The 16,986-nt window shown below is 37.3% G+C and overlaps 1 protein-coding gene across 1 annotated transcript; it reads right to left on the bottom strand.

Moving 5' to 3' along the window:
* Positions 1-2,071: 2,071 nt before the first annotated feature.
* Positions 2,072-5,943, bottom strand: LOC118482229 (transcription factor bHLH110-like). Its single transcript, XM_035977864.1, has 7 exons — positions 5,615-5,943; positions 4,703-5,330; positions 4,284-4,412; positions 4,139-4,204; positions 3,644-3,709; positions 2,726-2,782; positions 2,072-2,619 (listed from the first exon to the last, which is right to left on the bottom strand). Exons 1-7 carry the CDS (start codon positions 5,707-5,709, stop codon positions 2,494-2,496), a joined length of 1,167 nt encoding a protein of 388 aa, XP_035833757.1. The 5' UTR covers positions 5,710-5,943; the 3' UTR covers positions 2,072-2,493.
* Between the last annotated feature and the right edge of the window lie 11,043 nt (positions 5,944-16,986).

Raw genomic sequence — 16,986 nt, forward strand, 5'->3', positions numbered from 1 at the left:
GAAGATGGGGTGGAAAGTGAGATCTTTTTTTATATATAGCATCAACCAGATTGTGTGGGAATTAGGTCTTGTAAAATAAATGTAATAACTAGGATTATAACTAAAATGAAACTAACATGTTAAAACACCAACAAAAAAAATTTCTAAATAAAAGTAACAAAATCATTAGTATAGCTACAAGCAATGTATACGTGTCATACAAGTAGTAACAGGTAAGGCCCCAAACTTGGAGACCTCACAGTTGACTTCAAGTATTAAATCATAGTTCTAAAAAAGATAGATGCCATACAATCACAGCAGAAACATCAAGTATTCAAAATATCGGACATCCAAGTTTGAACATAGCAATCAAAGTCATAATAAGTCAATTATGTTCCAAAGGATACCAGACTTCAGGGTAGGGTAGCATTCATTCTATGCTGAGTGACTTCTTTTCAAGTATCAATAGCTGTTCAACATAAGATGCATTCGAAGAACGGTCAAGCTGCACCGAGTGAGTTGTAATTCTGGTTAAACATATAGAGTTATCATTTTGAGTAAGAACACTTGAAAAGTAGTGTTGAATCATACTACACATCAATTATGCACATAAAAGCAGTCATTAATGTAGACATCTAATTGTGAAACAAACTTCATATACAAAATATGACTTTCATTCATGCTATGTCGTTGCGCTCACACTACCCATCAGTACTTAGTAACTGATGGTAGACATCAATAAGTTAGCAATGATTGCTAGACTTCACATAACATCAATGATAAACGTGTAACATCAAGCATAAGCGTGTAAGGGCTAATAGTTTTCATTATATAGGGTAGAATGCATATCACTCTAAAATATGCAACTATGTCACCTTTTCTCATCCTTAAACTTTTACGCGAAAAAATGGCCAGAGTTTTCATTTACCATAACAACATTTTGCTAAACTATTAGCGTACACCTACCTTTTGCTTTCATACATTTCGTGTAACATTACATGTAAAAACTAGGCTTATCGCACGAAAACTAGAACTGTTTGTTTGAGTAGAATTTGTGCAATCTTTCACTTTTCGTGTGAAAGGTTCAAACGAAATGAAAACATACATTCTTCTCACCCAAAACCCGAAAGTTGGTAGCTTTTAGATCTGATATTGTTCCTTGTCAAGATTCCTACTTTAACGTTGGAAATTCAATAAAATCTTCATATTAACCATTTTTATCATGAACAAACATAAACACAATAACTTTTATGTGATTCTTACTTGATTTAGCGATACCCTCGAACATGGCTAGAACCCTCGAAGAACTAACTTCCACAACCACCACGATACTTGGAGGTGATGAGGTGTTGATCTCATACTAGTTTCCTCCTATTTCACGATGCTATCACAACTCGATTTTTACTTTCTCCATCTAAACTTGGTGTTAAAGTTTTAAAATGAGGGGGCTGATCTTATCCCCCCCCCCCCCAACTAATCGGGTTTTGCATTAAATATTACCATTATGTCCGTATGAGTCTTGCCATTTTAGTTTCCCTTTAGTTTCCCTTTGGGCTTTTAAAATCATGATCCATTTTGCATATCCAATTTGGATTTTAAATTAAAAATACATTTTTTTGAAATATTGGGGTGTTATATATTATAGTGTATACATATGTTTCTATCACGCCCTTATAATAATAAATACAAAACAAATACATTACAAATCATATATATACATATAAACAAAAGCAACATTAATGTTACACTTTTACTCATATAGATATATTCCTTCTACAATCCGAAAACAAATGCATATCAGACATTCAGACAAAGAACGGAACAAACATATAGTGTGTAAATATGTTTCTTTTACGTCCCCTATGTGATATATATACACACACTCATTCTCCTTTAACTTTTAATTTGTTTGTATTATCAGTTTAAGTTATATCTTAAAATTTACTTTTACATTAAGCTATTACGATAATTAAGAAAAAGATATACCTCAATTCACAAATGCTAAACACATACACATCAATTTTATAGCTTAAGTATTATAAATTGTTTTTGATTTCGTATAAGAATAGAGAGCTTATAAATACCATCACAGTGAAGCCAAATCAACCAAGATCATCAACTCTACTTAATTGGCTAGTTCAAGTATAGCCATCATTACAATAATATAACATCAACTCACTAATGGATCAAATATGGTCCATACTTGACAACATTTTCTACAAGATGACCAAATTTGCTCCACTCTTTTACATTGTAAAAAAAGTAAGACTAATTAAACTGTTGGGAAGATGGGAAGGAAATTAAAAGGAGATATAATCCTAGTATCTTAAGATCAAATACCATCAAGCTAAGTAATTGTTCAAGAGACTAAATAGACTTTAATAAGGAAGCCTCCTGAAGTTACTTGTTTGTAGCCTTGGCCTTCAAGACATGACTGTAACCTAGCTTCATTTCAGTGAAATTTACATCAAACCACTCATCATTTCTTTAGAGCCATCATGCACGTTAAGTTGATCAAGGTGCTGGCCAAATGCCTTCACACCCGTCTGTAACGTACGACAAGCACGACACTGGCACCAAACACAATCCTCGACTTCGAAGATCTCTCTTAACCCCTGTATGTCCATCATCCACTTGCCCCTGAAAGAAACCAAACCGTACGCGGCGCACACATATATGATATATAGGTATATGTAATTATAGTAAATTGTAATTAACTGGGATTAAAAACTTGAAGTGTTCTTACCCCTTGTGATATTCCGCCAATCTCGTTAGTTGACTTCAGGTATGGCACACTTAACGTCTACAAAATCAACAGTGTTTTGAAGTCAAATCAATGTACAACTTAGATGTATAGTTTACCCGTGTAGCCTGGGAAGCTATGATCAATATTGGACAGCAGACACACGTTTAGATTCTCAAGTACGTCATTATCTTGTTTCCCTAAATATGGATGCATGTCCTAGGTTAGGACTTCTTGTATCCTATATTTTTAGAAAATAAATTTGGCAACACGCATGTTATTTATTGTCACTATTTGATGCAATCATTTCCATTATTTTACACCTAATGTTACTTTTATCAAAGTCTTGTATATGTGTGGAAAAGTTAGACAACATGTATATTCAATCACTTGTTTTCTAAAATTATTTTTTAAAAACCTATACATCTAAACATTTTTTTAAATGTTGCATAATTGAAATTTTTTTACAGCATTTGAGTATTATTGATTTTCACTTTTAAGATTAAGAACGAAATTAGAGTGTGTTTTGAAAAATGAAAGGTACTACATGCACCTACCAAAGACAAAATGTTTGCATTAAATTTGCTAAAAGCAATCCCTTTTGCATTTGGAAACCTTAAATTTGGTAAAAATGAGCCAAGGATTTTAAATATCACTACCGTGTATTTTGTTTTTGTTATTGTGATTTCTAAATAATAATAATAATAATAATAATAATAATAATAATAATAATAATAATAATAATAATAACAATAATAATAATAATAATAATAATAATAATAATAATAATAATATACAATGAAAGGATTTTAAGTTTTTTCTCAGTATTATAAAATTTATATTTTCTCAATGTATGGGGGAAGTCATAAAAAACGTAACCCAAGAAGAATGTTTTGATAGATGAACAGAATGTATATGCACCTCGACTTGGGTTTGTAGAAATTTGATATATCCAATAGCCTCCAGTAGTACCGAAGCTGTATCAGTCTGCAAACATTAATCCAAGACCTAACCCTAGTTAGTTATTGATAATTTACAGATTTTAATTTTTTTTATATGTCATACCACTAATGTCCAGTATGGGTAAAATGAAACTAAAATATTTCTGAGAAAACTAGAAACAAAGAAAAATATTAAATAGCAGTGACAAGATCTACTTATACTAAAAGTTTGGATTCTTATGGGGACAAATGGGGCAATTTATATTTAGAGGAAAGAACCTTGCTATCATTCTTGAAGGTTACGATATTTTATGAAGATCACTAATTCAATGGTCAAGATTATTTTGAAATCTAAAACAAAATAGTAACTTTTTTCTCTAGTGAAAGAAAGAAAGAAAGTATACCTTTTTTTTCTATATTTTCTCTTATTTTTTTTAGTTGTTTTAGGGAAAAAAGATGAGAAAATACACATTACCTTGCCAAAAGGTGCCACCAGCTGCTGAATAGCTGCAATTCTGTCCCCTAGTTTCTCCTTGCGGACCTGATTCAATATATTCAATTAACAAATGATTCAAAAGTTAAAAAAAAAGAGATGATTAAAAATGCTTAGATAATTAAACCTGAAAGGGTGTAGAAGAAGAGCGTGGTTCCGATTTCGATTTCTTTGGTGCAACAGATTTAGTCTCCTTTGCATCGACATATTTGCTAGCTGGCCGCTTTGTGCTTCTAGTGGTGGAGACTGATGATATCTTTAATAAGTTGGAAACAGATATAAAGTTTAGTTTTTCATGAACTTTAATTGTATTATATGATCATCATGATATATCAATATATCATTAACCTTGTCAAAAGGTAATAATTAAAGAACGGATCATTTCTTGTCTATCAAATTAAACATGATTGTCATGATGCATAAAGCTGTAAGTCTCATTTTTAAATGGAGAAAATGAGAAAAAAAATGAAACCCAATAATTCATTTTCAAGAGAGAGAGAGAGAGAGAGAGAGAGAGAGAGAGAGAGAGACTATAATGAAAATCACCTTACTAGGGTAAACTGTTGGCCTGTGATTCGGCATACGATCAAAACCATAAGATACGCCACGAAGATTTTGCGTGCTGAGCGACGAATGATGACTAAATTTCCCATCAAATCTTGGAGAGCCAAAGGGGTCCAAAGCTGGTAAGCAGTTCATATCAAAAGAGCTTGGAGATATTGCTGAAGATGATGTTGAAGATGAGGATGATGAGGTGGTGGTGGATTGATTCAAACTAGAAACACTTATAGATGGGAAAATTTGGCTAAAAGTTCCACTAGAACAGTTTTGATCATTTATAAGCTGGCCACCTTTGATTTGACATCCATTAGAATAATTTGTAAGCAAGAGATCCTGATTATTATTTGAGTAGCTAATTTGTTGATGATCATCTTCATTCTTCAAGTAGGTAGTAGAGTAAGGGTTCAAGTGTAAATCTTGGATGCAAGATGTTGGGTTGCAGTTTAAAAGCTCTAGGAACTTTGGGTATGATTCCACAACAGAAAATTCATCTTTAATTCTTGCAAGACTTTGCAAATCTTGAGTCATGAAGTTCTCTATCGGATACCCCATACCGTTGAAAGGAAATTTGAAGTCTTGAATGATGGAACTTATGTTGTTATTCGGTCCGTTCCTGCATCGTTAAAAAATCAGTTGTAACATGTTACTAAAGCAAAACCCTAGCTAGAAAACATTAAGGATGATATGAAGAAACATAATGATAAGTTAATGATCAAAGAAAGAAATAATTTAGTCCATAAATAAAGAGGCTTATGGATAAATTCAAGCGTATATATGACTTGTATGTGATGCTTTTAGTACATATATAATTATGAATCTCAAGAAAAAGCATCATGTCAAAACCTAAGCTGGAAAAAAGTTTGAAAAAGCAAACTGAGAGAGAGAAAGAGGGGTTACAAGATGGGATTTTGGGACCAAGAAAAAGAAGAAGAATCCACATGAAGTTGATGATGATCTTCTTGTTGATGGAGATGAAAATTTGCAGATTCCATTATTATATATATGAATGACTGGTTGTGCAGCTGATCTTGTTATATGCACTTTCCTTTTTTCTTATTTGTGAAAAGAAATTGAAAACGAAAGGGTTAAAGGAGAACAAAATTAGCAAAGAATCTTTATCTCAGGTGACACCGGCATGAACATGGACATTGACTCATCTTGGTGCGTGTGGGTGCGCGCAGAGGGGCTTTTAGTAATTCTTTTTCATAGTTTCTGCTGCAATCTTTCTCTTTCAAACTCTGCTCTTAAAGTAACCCATTGAAAAGAAAGAAAGCAAGAAAGAGGTACCAACAATAATTTAATAGATATTTTTTATATATTAATTTAAAACATGTTCTATGTATATAGAGGTGTGATTTATATACATGTGTGTTATCATTATTTTATTAGGCATTATAAAAACTAGAAAACACTAGCAAGATGCTAGCAAACTCACTACAAAATATGATAAGAAAAGGAAAGCGAGAATGCCTTCGGTACTCTAATCAATTCAAGCTACTAATTTTAGACCTATTCTTAATCTAATTAAACAAATTGTAAGTTTGACGTCCTCTGTCGTCTCCATAGGGCAAGCCAAATCGACTAGATAAACACGTAGATAAGGGCAAGCCTAAACTCGGTGCAACATTTAGGATTTGAAGTGCTTGCCATGAAGGGGAGAAGGTCCAATATATTGAGTGGAGATAAGTACACTAGACCACTTTAAGGGGCTGTTTGACAACTTCTGAATGGGTAATTGCTAAACCTGTTAGAGTAAGAGATCAGAACCATTAAGTGTTGAATCATTTAAACTCAGTATAATGCTTACTCATTCAGAGGAAAATGTCTGACCGATTCAGACATCTGCTCGCGAAACAAACGGTCTGAATGAAGTACCTCTGACAGAATCCAAGGTTTGGTCCCATTAAGAGTTCATTAAGAGCTCAAACAAACAACCTTCATCGTCTACGCCTAAAGAAATGTAATCGTCTACACCTAAAGAAACGTAATCGTGTGCGGGTCCGGTTTGATACAATGGTTGGACCGATGGCATTTGGGTTGGTTGTGATTGCATTTGCATAGCAAGGTGTTTTTGTTGGTATTGCAATTGCCACGTGTTCGGTGTTTGACTAAACCGCCAAACGAAAATGCATCCATCAGTGTCGTGGGGTATACGAAAGGGGTTAGGTCAAGGGAGTAGCGGGTGTGTTTGGAAAGAGTGGTGACAGGTTTGGTCTGCTCAGATCCATGATATTTTTTGTAAAACTTTAAGATGGTTTTAGGAGAATGGTTAAAGGATTGGAAGTGGGTGTGAATTTTAAATCGAGAAAAGGGTTTAAACTGATTTTTAAAAAAAGAATTTATTTTTTTAAATCTAATGACCGTTCAACGGTCAAATGGGCCAACAGTCGAATTTTGGAGCTCGGTGTGATTAGGGGAAATTCCCCAAGGGGATACCCTGCCACCTCATCTCTCTGTTCTCCTCCCCGTTTCAACACCCCATCGCCTAATAGTAGAACCAATGTTGTCACAAAAAGGGCACTTGATAGAAGGAACTATCGCAACTCTATGTAATACATTCCTAAACACCGCTTTTATGGCATACGCCACACAAAACATTTAACCTTCAACGAAACCCAATTAACACTCAAACACTCACATACCTAAAATGGCGCAAATCCATGGATGATGAGTTCAACGCTAATCCAAACTGGTACTTGGGAACTCATTGCCCAATCCTCACATAGGCCAATCGGGTGTAAATGGGTATTTCGAATCAAACGATAGATCGACGGATTAATTGGAAAAGACAAGGCTCGGCTTGTCGCCAAGGACTTTCACCAAAAATACAGCAAGGATTACTTTGATACCTTTCAGCCTTGTTCCTAGACCAATCACCATCCACAACATTTTATCTATTACCTTATCCAAAACCGATGCCTTTGTTAACTGGACGTCAATAATGTCACACCCTGTCTTTTGCGGAAGCGTATGATGTGTGACTAGCTTGTTATCATTGCATTCGATCATAATAAACAACTACATGATTTAAAACGATGTTCATCCATTCGGAAAATTTTGAGGATCACAAACACTTGTCATTTAAGTTTTAAAACACAACCTTCATCTAGGTTACAATTCAACAAAAGTGGATGACATCTAAACTTGTAGTCTACTTCTAGTTACAACACTTGCGCCCAAGATCCATCCTGTCACCTGAAATACATGTAATTTTGGAAAACATCAACATAAAGTTGAGCGAGTTCATGCGTTTTGCATACCGAGTATGAAAACATGGTATGTATCTTGTATAAATAAAGTATTCTTGCAAAAATCAAGTTTTCTTGTGTACACCACGTACTAATTGAATGTTTGTACAAAGACATTTCGGCATGTGAGGACATATGGAGCATTAGTGTTGGCTCCTTTAAGGCATGTGAGGACTTATGGAGCATTAGTGTTGGCTCCTTTAACTATGTCGATTACCCTCGACTGTGTCGATTAACCTCGACTTGTGTCAATTTCCCTTGACTGTGTCGATTACCCTCGACTGTGTCGATTTACCTCGACTGTGTCGATTTACCTCGACTGTGTCGATTTACCTCGACTGGGACACCGAAGCACTCAAGAGGTCACATAAGGACCATGAGTGGGGCTCGGTCGTACCCGTTAGATCTAACCCTCGTCCCTAATTACTGAATGTTTTTAATGGCTTGGTACTAGTTTTCACCAAGACTTTATGGCATTTTTAGTATTAAGTCTATGCTCACATGATCTAGTAATTTCTAGGCATTTCTTAAAGCACATCATACTTGGTTCTCGTTCTCACCAAGTGTGCTTCTCGTATTTTTGTATTCTCGATTCGTATTGCACTCGGTACTCGTTCTCACCAAGAGTGCTTCTTGTATTTTTACTACTTGTAAAAAAAATTATAATATTTGTAACATGTATTTCACCCCCGAGAGTTATAAAACCAAAAACAGTTAAAGAAAAGGGGGAGCATGAACTCACAACTTTGCGTTCCTGCGTCGTAAACTTCACCGGAGTTGCTTATCTAGCGTCGTGACCTAAACGCGTTTTATTAACGTTAGTCACTAGACTTGTATCGCACAAGTGCAAGTCACTATCTTTTGTATTTGTGTTCTTGTGTTAAAAATATTTATATTTTTAACTATTTGTCTTATATCATTTTCTCAAAAATAAATATACGTATCTTGTATTTTGCACCCGAATTATGTATTTTGTCCAAGTAATATATTTTCATAAATATATCCTCTTGTATGTGTCTAAGCATGTTGTATGTGTATTTTCATGTTTATACTCCTCATGAGTATTTAGTGTATCTTTACGTCTCAATACGCTAGCACGTATAACACATACTATATTCACTTAGCACAAAAGTTGGTGATAAAATAATATATATTTTTCTCTCAAAAATATACATATTTATATCCACTTTTATTTTTGAAGAAATCCTCATTTCTTATCACCAAAAATTAGGGAAACCTTGGTAATACCTTTAAATACATTTTTAGGGAATAAGTTCTTCAAAAACTTATATTTTTCTAAGTGTCAAAATTTATAAAAATTTTGACAGAGTTTCCCCTAAAAATAGAGGTTTCCCATGTTTTCAAAACATGTGTTTATTTTCTTTTAAATCGTCAACAATCATCAACAACAATTATCAACAATAATCATCAACAACAATTATCAACAATAATCATCAACAACAATTATCAACAATAATCATCAACAACAATCACTAATTTTCCCCATTTCATGAACTTGCATATTTACAAAAATGTGTAGTAATTTACTAGCACATTTAGTAAGTCTTGTTATCTTTAAAAATAAGTTTAATTTCTTAAAAAAAAAAAACTTTATTTTTAAAGAATATGAAGTTCCACAACTTCTAGTCGGTTTTTACGAAAATTATTTCTTTGTTAAAACTTTTGTTACACTAGTGTTCGCACACTTGTTTGATCACAAAAAATCACTTTTGTTTGTGTAAGATCCGGATTAGAACATGTGATTTCTTTTGACGCTTGGTCTTTTGAAAATACCACTTGTGGACACATAGATCGGCTAGTTTCAGACACTATTTCATAAGTAAAAATACTTTTACACAAGTTCATGTTTCTTGTGTGGTAGAGTTTCACCTTTTAACCCTTGCACCATTTCAAACAAGCTTATGTCAAGATCCATGATCTTAACCAAACAGGGTTAAATGATGATCCGAGCTACCACAACGTAGATCGGGCCTAAATAATCACAAATTTCAATTACTACAACATTTACACAACTAGTGAGCTTTTAACCATCATTTTTCATGTTTTTAGTAGACTTTAATGCACCATTTTGTAAGATTTCGAGTTTTAATCATTACACATCACATTAACCACTTCAAAATAGCTCAAGAATGTGTTTTAAGCAACATACCACTAGCTCGAGGCTAGGGAAGTATCTAGACGCGAATGTGGTGGATAAAAGCTAGAGAAAGAGGTCCTTCGAGCTCCGAGTGCACCAAGCCTTCTTATGCGTGACACTTGACACTTGTATGATGTTGGAATGTGAACAACAAAATCGAAAAATATGATGGATGATCAAGGGGTGTTCGGCCGAAAGTTTTTGAGGGAGAGGAGAGAGTAGTTTTGTGGTGTTGGGTGGTGAATTGTTTAGTGTGCCATCTCAAGGTATTTATAGACATTCCATATGGCATATTCCTGGCATATTCCGGGAATATTCCTAGCATATTCCTGGCATATTCCTGGAATATTCCTAGCATATTCCTGGCATATTCTTGGAATATTCCTAGCATATTCCTAGCATATTCTTCGGAATATTCCTAGCATATTCTTTGGAATATTCCTAGCATATTTCTGGAATATTCTTAGCATATTCCTAGCATATTCCTGGAATATTCTTAGCATATTCCTAGCATATTCCTGGAATATTCCTAGGTTTTCTGCGTTGTCTGCGTTTTGCAGTGTAAGCACTGTGTCGCGTAGGAACATACGATACGTGCTTAAACTTGAAAAAATAACGTTTTTAAGCGTTTTAATTTATTTTTCAACACGAACCTGATTAAAATAAAATTTTAATCATAACAGAATATTTGTGGGATTAAATATTATCCGGGCGGCCATCAACGTTCGTTTCGCAGTTTTGTCGCAATTAGTTCTGCTCTTAAAGTGTGTTTCGGGTGCTTTTTAGTGCTTATTTTTGCTTTCATATAGCATATATATTAAACCCTTGTATGTACTCTTGGGCTTTAATGTATTCTTGTTATTGGACCTATACCTAGGCTCCAATTTTATTGTCTGACTGCTTTCTGCAGTTCCGTTGACACAGTGTGTCTTACCGGTGAGTTTACTAATATTTTTGACGCAACGCTCTCGTTTTTGCATAAAGCAATATTTTGTAGTATAAAACGTACATGAATTCACTTGTATGGAATTCAGAAACTTATTTCTCTTGTAAACTAGATCATGTATGTTCATTAAGGCACAGATCACTGTTCATTTAGTTGACGGTTGTCACAGTCTCCCCCCGTTAAAAGAATTTCGTCCCGAAATTCAAGCGATGCCATCGGTCGCAGGGGAGTTGTGAAACCAATATGGTCACTTATATTTGAAACACGTCTTTGTGTTCTCATGTCATGTATTTTATCATGCTCAAGTAAATCAATCATGTCTTTTCTGCATTTTGTGGACTCTTGGTCCGAAACCTCAACAGGTTGTATAGTATATCATTGACGTGAATCTTATTTGTGGGAACTATGACTGTTCCTTGCGTCAGACTCCTCTAAAGACTAGACACATGAATGTGTCGCGATCACTACTGATCTTTTTCTGGAAGCTTCATCTTGTGAACAATGGTTCTGATCCCTACACCGGGGATTCAATCTTTTCGTTTTCGAATTCACACTACGCCCTTTCTAGGCGCGGCTCTCAATTTAGTCGTGCTTCTTGTCTCAAATTCTTACGATTTCTGCCTCTCATCGGCGTAATCTTTCTGTGTTCTGCGGGCTGTCTTGATATAATCGCATATATGAACGACCTTGCCTCTAGATTTTTCCTGGACCATCTCGGCCAGTTGATCCATTATTCCCGGTCTCCGTTCAACACAACGGGAATTGACTCATTACGTTCCATCTAAAGCTTTACACAAAGCGGTTTAGACGGCGGCGTGATAAATACTGTTGTAGGAAGACTCTACTAAGGGTAAGTGAGTGTTCCAACTTTTTATCAAAGTTTATCACACAAGCACGCATCTTGTTCATACAGTCTGCATCGTTCAACAGCTCAGTTCATATTCGAGTTCTTACGATCATCGGTGTGCTGCAATCCCTTGCAATCAGTAAAGATCGTGCAACGTTTTCTTTCAGGTAATAACGCCCAGTTTGCTGCGCACAATGACTGTACCTATCTCAAGGGTTCTTCTCATGATTCCTTAATCAATGTGCCACGTATGTAATGTCGTGGTCTTGTTGCATCAGCGTACAATCGAGACTTTGTCGAGAGGCGTCACATAATTGCAACTCTAGCTCCTTAGCTCTTGGTTGCAGGGTTGGCATGAATCTCGTTCTTATCCATCATGGATCTGAAAGTTCTCACTTCGCGAATTCGAAATCCGTTTTTCGTCATCATAGCGCTTAACTGTTCTTTCTCTAAGAGTTGCAAGGTAAATTGCAGTTGTTGCTCACGACCTTCCTTGGTCATTGGCCATATGAGAATGTAGTCAATAAGTATATGGCTTATCTAGGTATGGCTTACACGTTCGATTTCATGAGGTCCATGAATATTGTCGATGCATGTGTTAGGCCAAATGGTACGACAAGGAACTCGTAACTTCCAAAGCGAGTCCTAAAGGTCGTTTCAGGGACACTTCCTTCTGGTATACACAGTCATGGACATCCTGTCCTCAAGTTGATCCTTGGGTGGCAACTAGGATCTTATGATTTTGTCTGTTTATGTTGCCAGTCGTTGGCAAAGGATTCTGATTCTCAATTCTCAGGAATTTACGCAAAATGGAACTGCCAACTTTCTCCTCATATCCCTAACTAAAGGCGTCATGTCCTTAACTTCCTCTGTCTGGTAGCTCTTGCAGTTACGTCTGGAGCTCATGCTTTACGGACGAAGTTAGTCGGTAAGACATTATTCGACACTGGTGCTGCTCTTGGCACGTGGTTTATCCTAAACTTCTCTTGACGCTGCGAAGGGGCATTTCTGGCAAGTCTTTTGAAAAGGCTACTAGAACTTCTTCCATCGCGGGGATGTTCCCAGGTTCTGCAGTCTACTCAGAGGCATTTCTATGCCTCTTCGACCAATGAAGGATGTCGTAGATCTGCCGCCTTATGGGGTCTAGCATCCTTGCGCCTATTACAGTAAAGTTGGGTTTCATCATTCGCACGAGGGATGCGTCTGATTTTCTCGTATTGACGACTTCAGCTGCATACTTGGATTTCCGATCCATGCTGATTATTATGACCTCACGAGTCAATGGTAACAGAAGGTTACGGCCCTCTGAGTGCCTAATCACGATCCTTAATCGCTTCGACTGTTTAAGCTATCCTTCTATATGCCCATTTCTAAAGAATACGGGACGTCTATCTTACTTGAGACTAGGCCAAGAAGTTTCTTAAGTTCTAAGCATGCAAGGTTAAGGTTGATGCCAGTATTAGAAATAGATGCATAAGGGTGGTTAATAGGGAACGTACCCGTAACCGCATCTGGATCCTAGCGTGGTTCACGAGTTTCGATCGTGAAAACCCTTCCTTGCTTGTTTCTTCTTTGGGCAATCTTTCCTAAAGTGCCCTGCTTCACCACATTTGTAGCAACCGGGTATTCTCTTATTTCTTCCATCTGGGTCCTTCGCCCAACAGGCGTCCCTGTTGTGCCCTTCTTTTCCACACTTTCCACACCTAGGCTTCAGACATCGACCTTTATGGTGAAAAGTGCATTCTCTGCACCTCGGCTTAGTCCCCGAGTAAACATTACCACCTGCCCTATTAATGGCTCCATCAGTGCTCCTGCCATGTGGCGAATTCACTTTCTTTCTTTTGTTTGCTTTAGAGCTTCCATAGTTGAGTTGGGTGCTCATCTTTAGGTTTGAGGACTTCCTCTTCTTGTTGCTTGACGACTCCACATGAGTCTCTTTCTTGTTATCCTCAGATTCCGAAAATTTTCCCGCACGTAGAGCCTCTTCAGTAAGGGTGACACTCATATCGATAGCCTCTGTGATGGTTGAGGGTTTTGAGGTAGTAACCATGCCACTAATCTGGGGTGCAAGTCCCCAAATGAATCGTTCTATCCTCTTGAATTCCGGTTTGACTAGGTAGGGGACGACCCTAGACAAGTCATGAAATCGCTGGACGTATTCAGGAATCTTCGGTCCGTCCATTTTCAAATTCCAGAACTCCACCTCAAGCTTCTGGATTTCAGTCCTAGAACAGTATTTCTTTTCCATCATTTCCTTGAGCTCGTCCCAGCTCAGTGCATAAGCAGCATCTGCACCAAGGGTCTGAACCTGAAGGTTCCACCATGAGAGTGCGCCATCCAGAAATAACCCTGAGATATAGGTAACGCTTTGTTGGGGTGAACAGTTACTCATTCTTAGAACTGAGTCCGTCTTTTCTGTCCAACGAACAAATGCAACGGCACCTCCTGTGCCATCAAAATTCAAAGGCTTGCAGTCCAGGAACTGTTTATAGGTGCAGCCTGTTAGAGGGTTATTCTCAGTCGTGCCATTGATGTGCTTAGAGCGGAGGGCTTCATGTCGTGCAATTGCCTGCGAGATGCATTCTTGCAGCTCGGCTTCTGTTCTTGGTAGCGTACTGGTGTTTGTGTCTCGCCTGGGCGGCATTCCCTTCTGCCAAAACGGTATGAAGTAGGTTAGGCAACATTCCAGGTGTCTATGAGGTACATAGCACCATAAGCCATTATGTAATCACCCAATTTCACATGTATACATAAATACTCAATGTATGAGCGGGAAACAGTTACTGAGCCTTCACTTAGGCTTGCCAACTTGGCTTAAAACGAACTTGAGGTTACATTGCCTCAGTCATTTAGGTTTCAGTTATTTCCCGCTACATTGGTTTTCTTAGGTTTTTGGCTTTACTGGGGCGTACATTTTCCCTTAGAGGGGGTTGCTCGTGTATGGGTGATAGAGAGTGCAAATTCGCTGAATCTCTTGAATGTTTCTCATCTTCACTTGCTTAAATGTCGTTTTCCTCAAACGTCTCGTACGCAGGTAGAAGTGTCAGTCACGAAGTAGGCTGAGACAGGCTTCCTACTTTCTTACGTGCTAAAGCACTGATCTATGTGATGTTCTACCAGATGAAGGTGAGGACACCTATACATTGAATTTGGTGTGGTTTTCATTAGCTCGACCCGTAGAGTCCACCAGGATTTCTGTGCACTACAAGTCGTTATTACATGGGCCCCCGTAATAATAAATTGTCTTGCACAGTTACCCCAATTTTCTCTCGTCCAAGCAGATGATTGATCTAGGAGGGGACACTACTGTCCTTACACTCCTTGCCATGGAAAGGACCATTGCGGAGGTCCATGCGCTAACATTCGTTACTGTTATGCGCGTATAGGCACGATGATTAGATGGAATAGGAATGGAGAGAATTCCTAGTAGTTGGAGGGGCACCTTCGTGATGAATACTTCATCTTCCTTTTCTAGTCAAGTATGTTGTCAATTTTGCTTCACATAATCCGGAGGGATCTCGTCCCGTTGATTAAGAGTTCGTTCAAGGTCGCCGCCTCTGCCTCGTCATCACCACCGTAGTTTGGCATCTTCACGTTCGAGAGGGAAGAGCAGCCATCTCCTACGGAAGTAAGCTCAGAGTCTTGTCTGGTAATCACTCCCAGCCACGAGCTTTGCAAAGGACGCGAGGTCGATAGCTTCATCGTGCGAGTCACGTACCGTAATAGGAGTCGGAGTCGAAAGAATTTTATTCACGTCAATAATCATTTCGTACACTTATTCGTATGCATGAATACAAATAACAAATATGCTACTTAGCATAATCAAGTAACTTAATGCATTATACCACGTATAACTCTCGTTTTGGGGGGGGGGGGTCATTTTGTCAAGTCTAACTTTTGTAGACTATGCCTTGGTTGGCACCTTACTTTATGGGTATTCCTCACTAATTTCCTTGCCTTGTCTTTTCTTTGAAATGTGTCTGACTCGTGGATCTTGGCGCTTTCGTGAATGCAATGAAAACCATTTTGTAAAATGTTTTTGTGAAAGCACTTTAGTGATTGTAGTCTAGACTCGAGAAGGAATCCTAGTTCACTACAATCGAAGCTCTGATACCAAACTGTCACACCCTGTCTTTTGCGGAAGCGTATGATGTGTGACTAGCTTGTTATCATTGCATTCGATCATAATAAACAACTACATGATTTAAAACGATGTTCATCCATTCGGAAAATTTTGAGGATCACAAACACTTGTCATTTAAGTTTTAAAACACAACCTTCATCTAGGTTACAATTCAACAAAAGTGGATGACATCTAAACTTGTAGTCTACTTCTAGTTACAACACTTGCGCCCAAGATCCATCCTGTCACCTGAAATACATGTAATTTTGGAAAACATCAACATAAAGTTGAGCGAGTTCATGCGTTTCGCATACCGAGTATGAAAACATGGTATGTATCTTGTATAAATAAAGTATTCTTGCAAAAATCAAGTTTTCTTGTGTACACCACGTACTAATTGAATGTTTGTACAAAGACATTTCGGCATGTGAGGACATATGGAGCATTAGTGTTGGCTCCTTTAAGGCATGTGAGGACTTATGGAGCATTAGTGTTGGCTCCTTTAGCTATGTCGATTACCCTCGACTGTGTCGATTAACCTCGACTTGTGTCAATTTCCCTTGACTGTGTCGATTACCCTCGACTGTGTCGATTTACCTCGACTGTGTCGATTTACCTCGACTGGGACACCGAAGCACTCAAGAGGTCACATAAGGACCATGAGTGGGGCTCGGCCGTACCCGTTAGATCTAACCCTCGTCCCTAATTACTGAATGTTTTTAATGGCTTGGTACTAGTTTTCACCAAGACTTTATGGCATTTTTAGTATTAAGTCTATGCTCACATGATCTAGTAATTTCTAGGCATTTCTTAAAGCACATCATACTTGGTTCTCGTTCTCACCAAGTGTGCTTCTCGTATTTTTGTATTCTCGATTCGTATTGCACTCGGTACTCGTTCTCACCAAGAGTGCTTCTTGTATTTTTACTACTTGTAAAAAAAATTAT

This window comes from Helianthus annuus, chromosome 9, assembly GCF_002127325.2.
Source record: "Helianthus annuus cultivar XRQ/B chromosome 9, HanXRQr2.0-SUNRISE, whole genome shotgun sequence".
In the NCBI taxonomy this organism is placed as follows: domain Eukaryota; kingdom Viridiplantae; phylum Streptophyta; class Magnoliopsida; order Asterales; family Asteraceae; genus Helianthus; species Helianthus annuus.

Coding starts and splice junctions, on each gene's coding strand:
- LOC118482229 (XM_035977864.1), bottom strand. CDS start 5,709: ATGGAATCTGCAAATTTTCATCTCCATCAACAAGAAGATCATCATCAA. Junction 5,331..5,614: donor TGGTCCCAAAATCCCATCTT/GTAACCCCTCTT, acceptor TTAACGATGCAG/GAACGGACCGAATAACAACA. Junction 4,205..4,283: donor CTTCTTCTACACCCTTTCAG/GTTTAATTATCT, acceptor ATATTGAATCAG/GTCCGCAAGGAGAAACTAGG.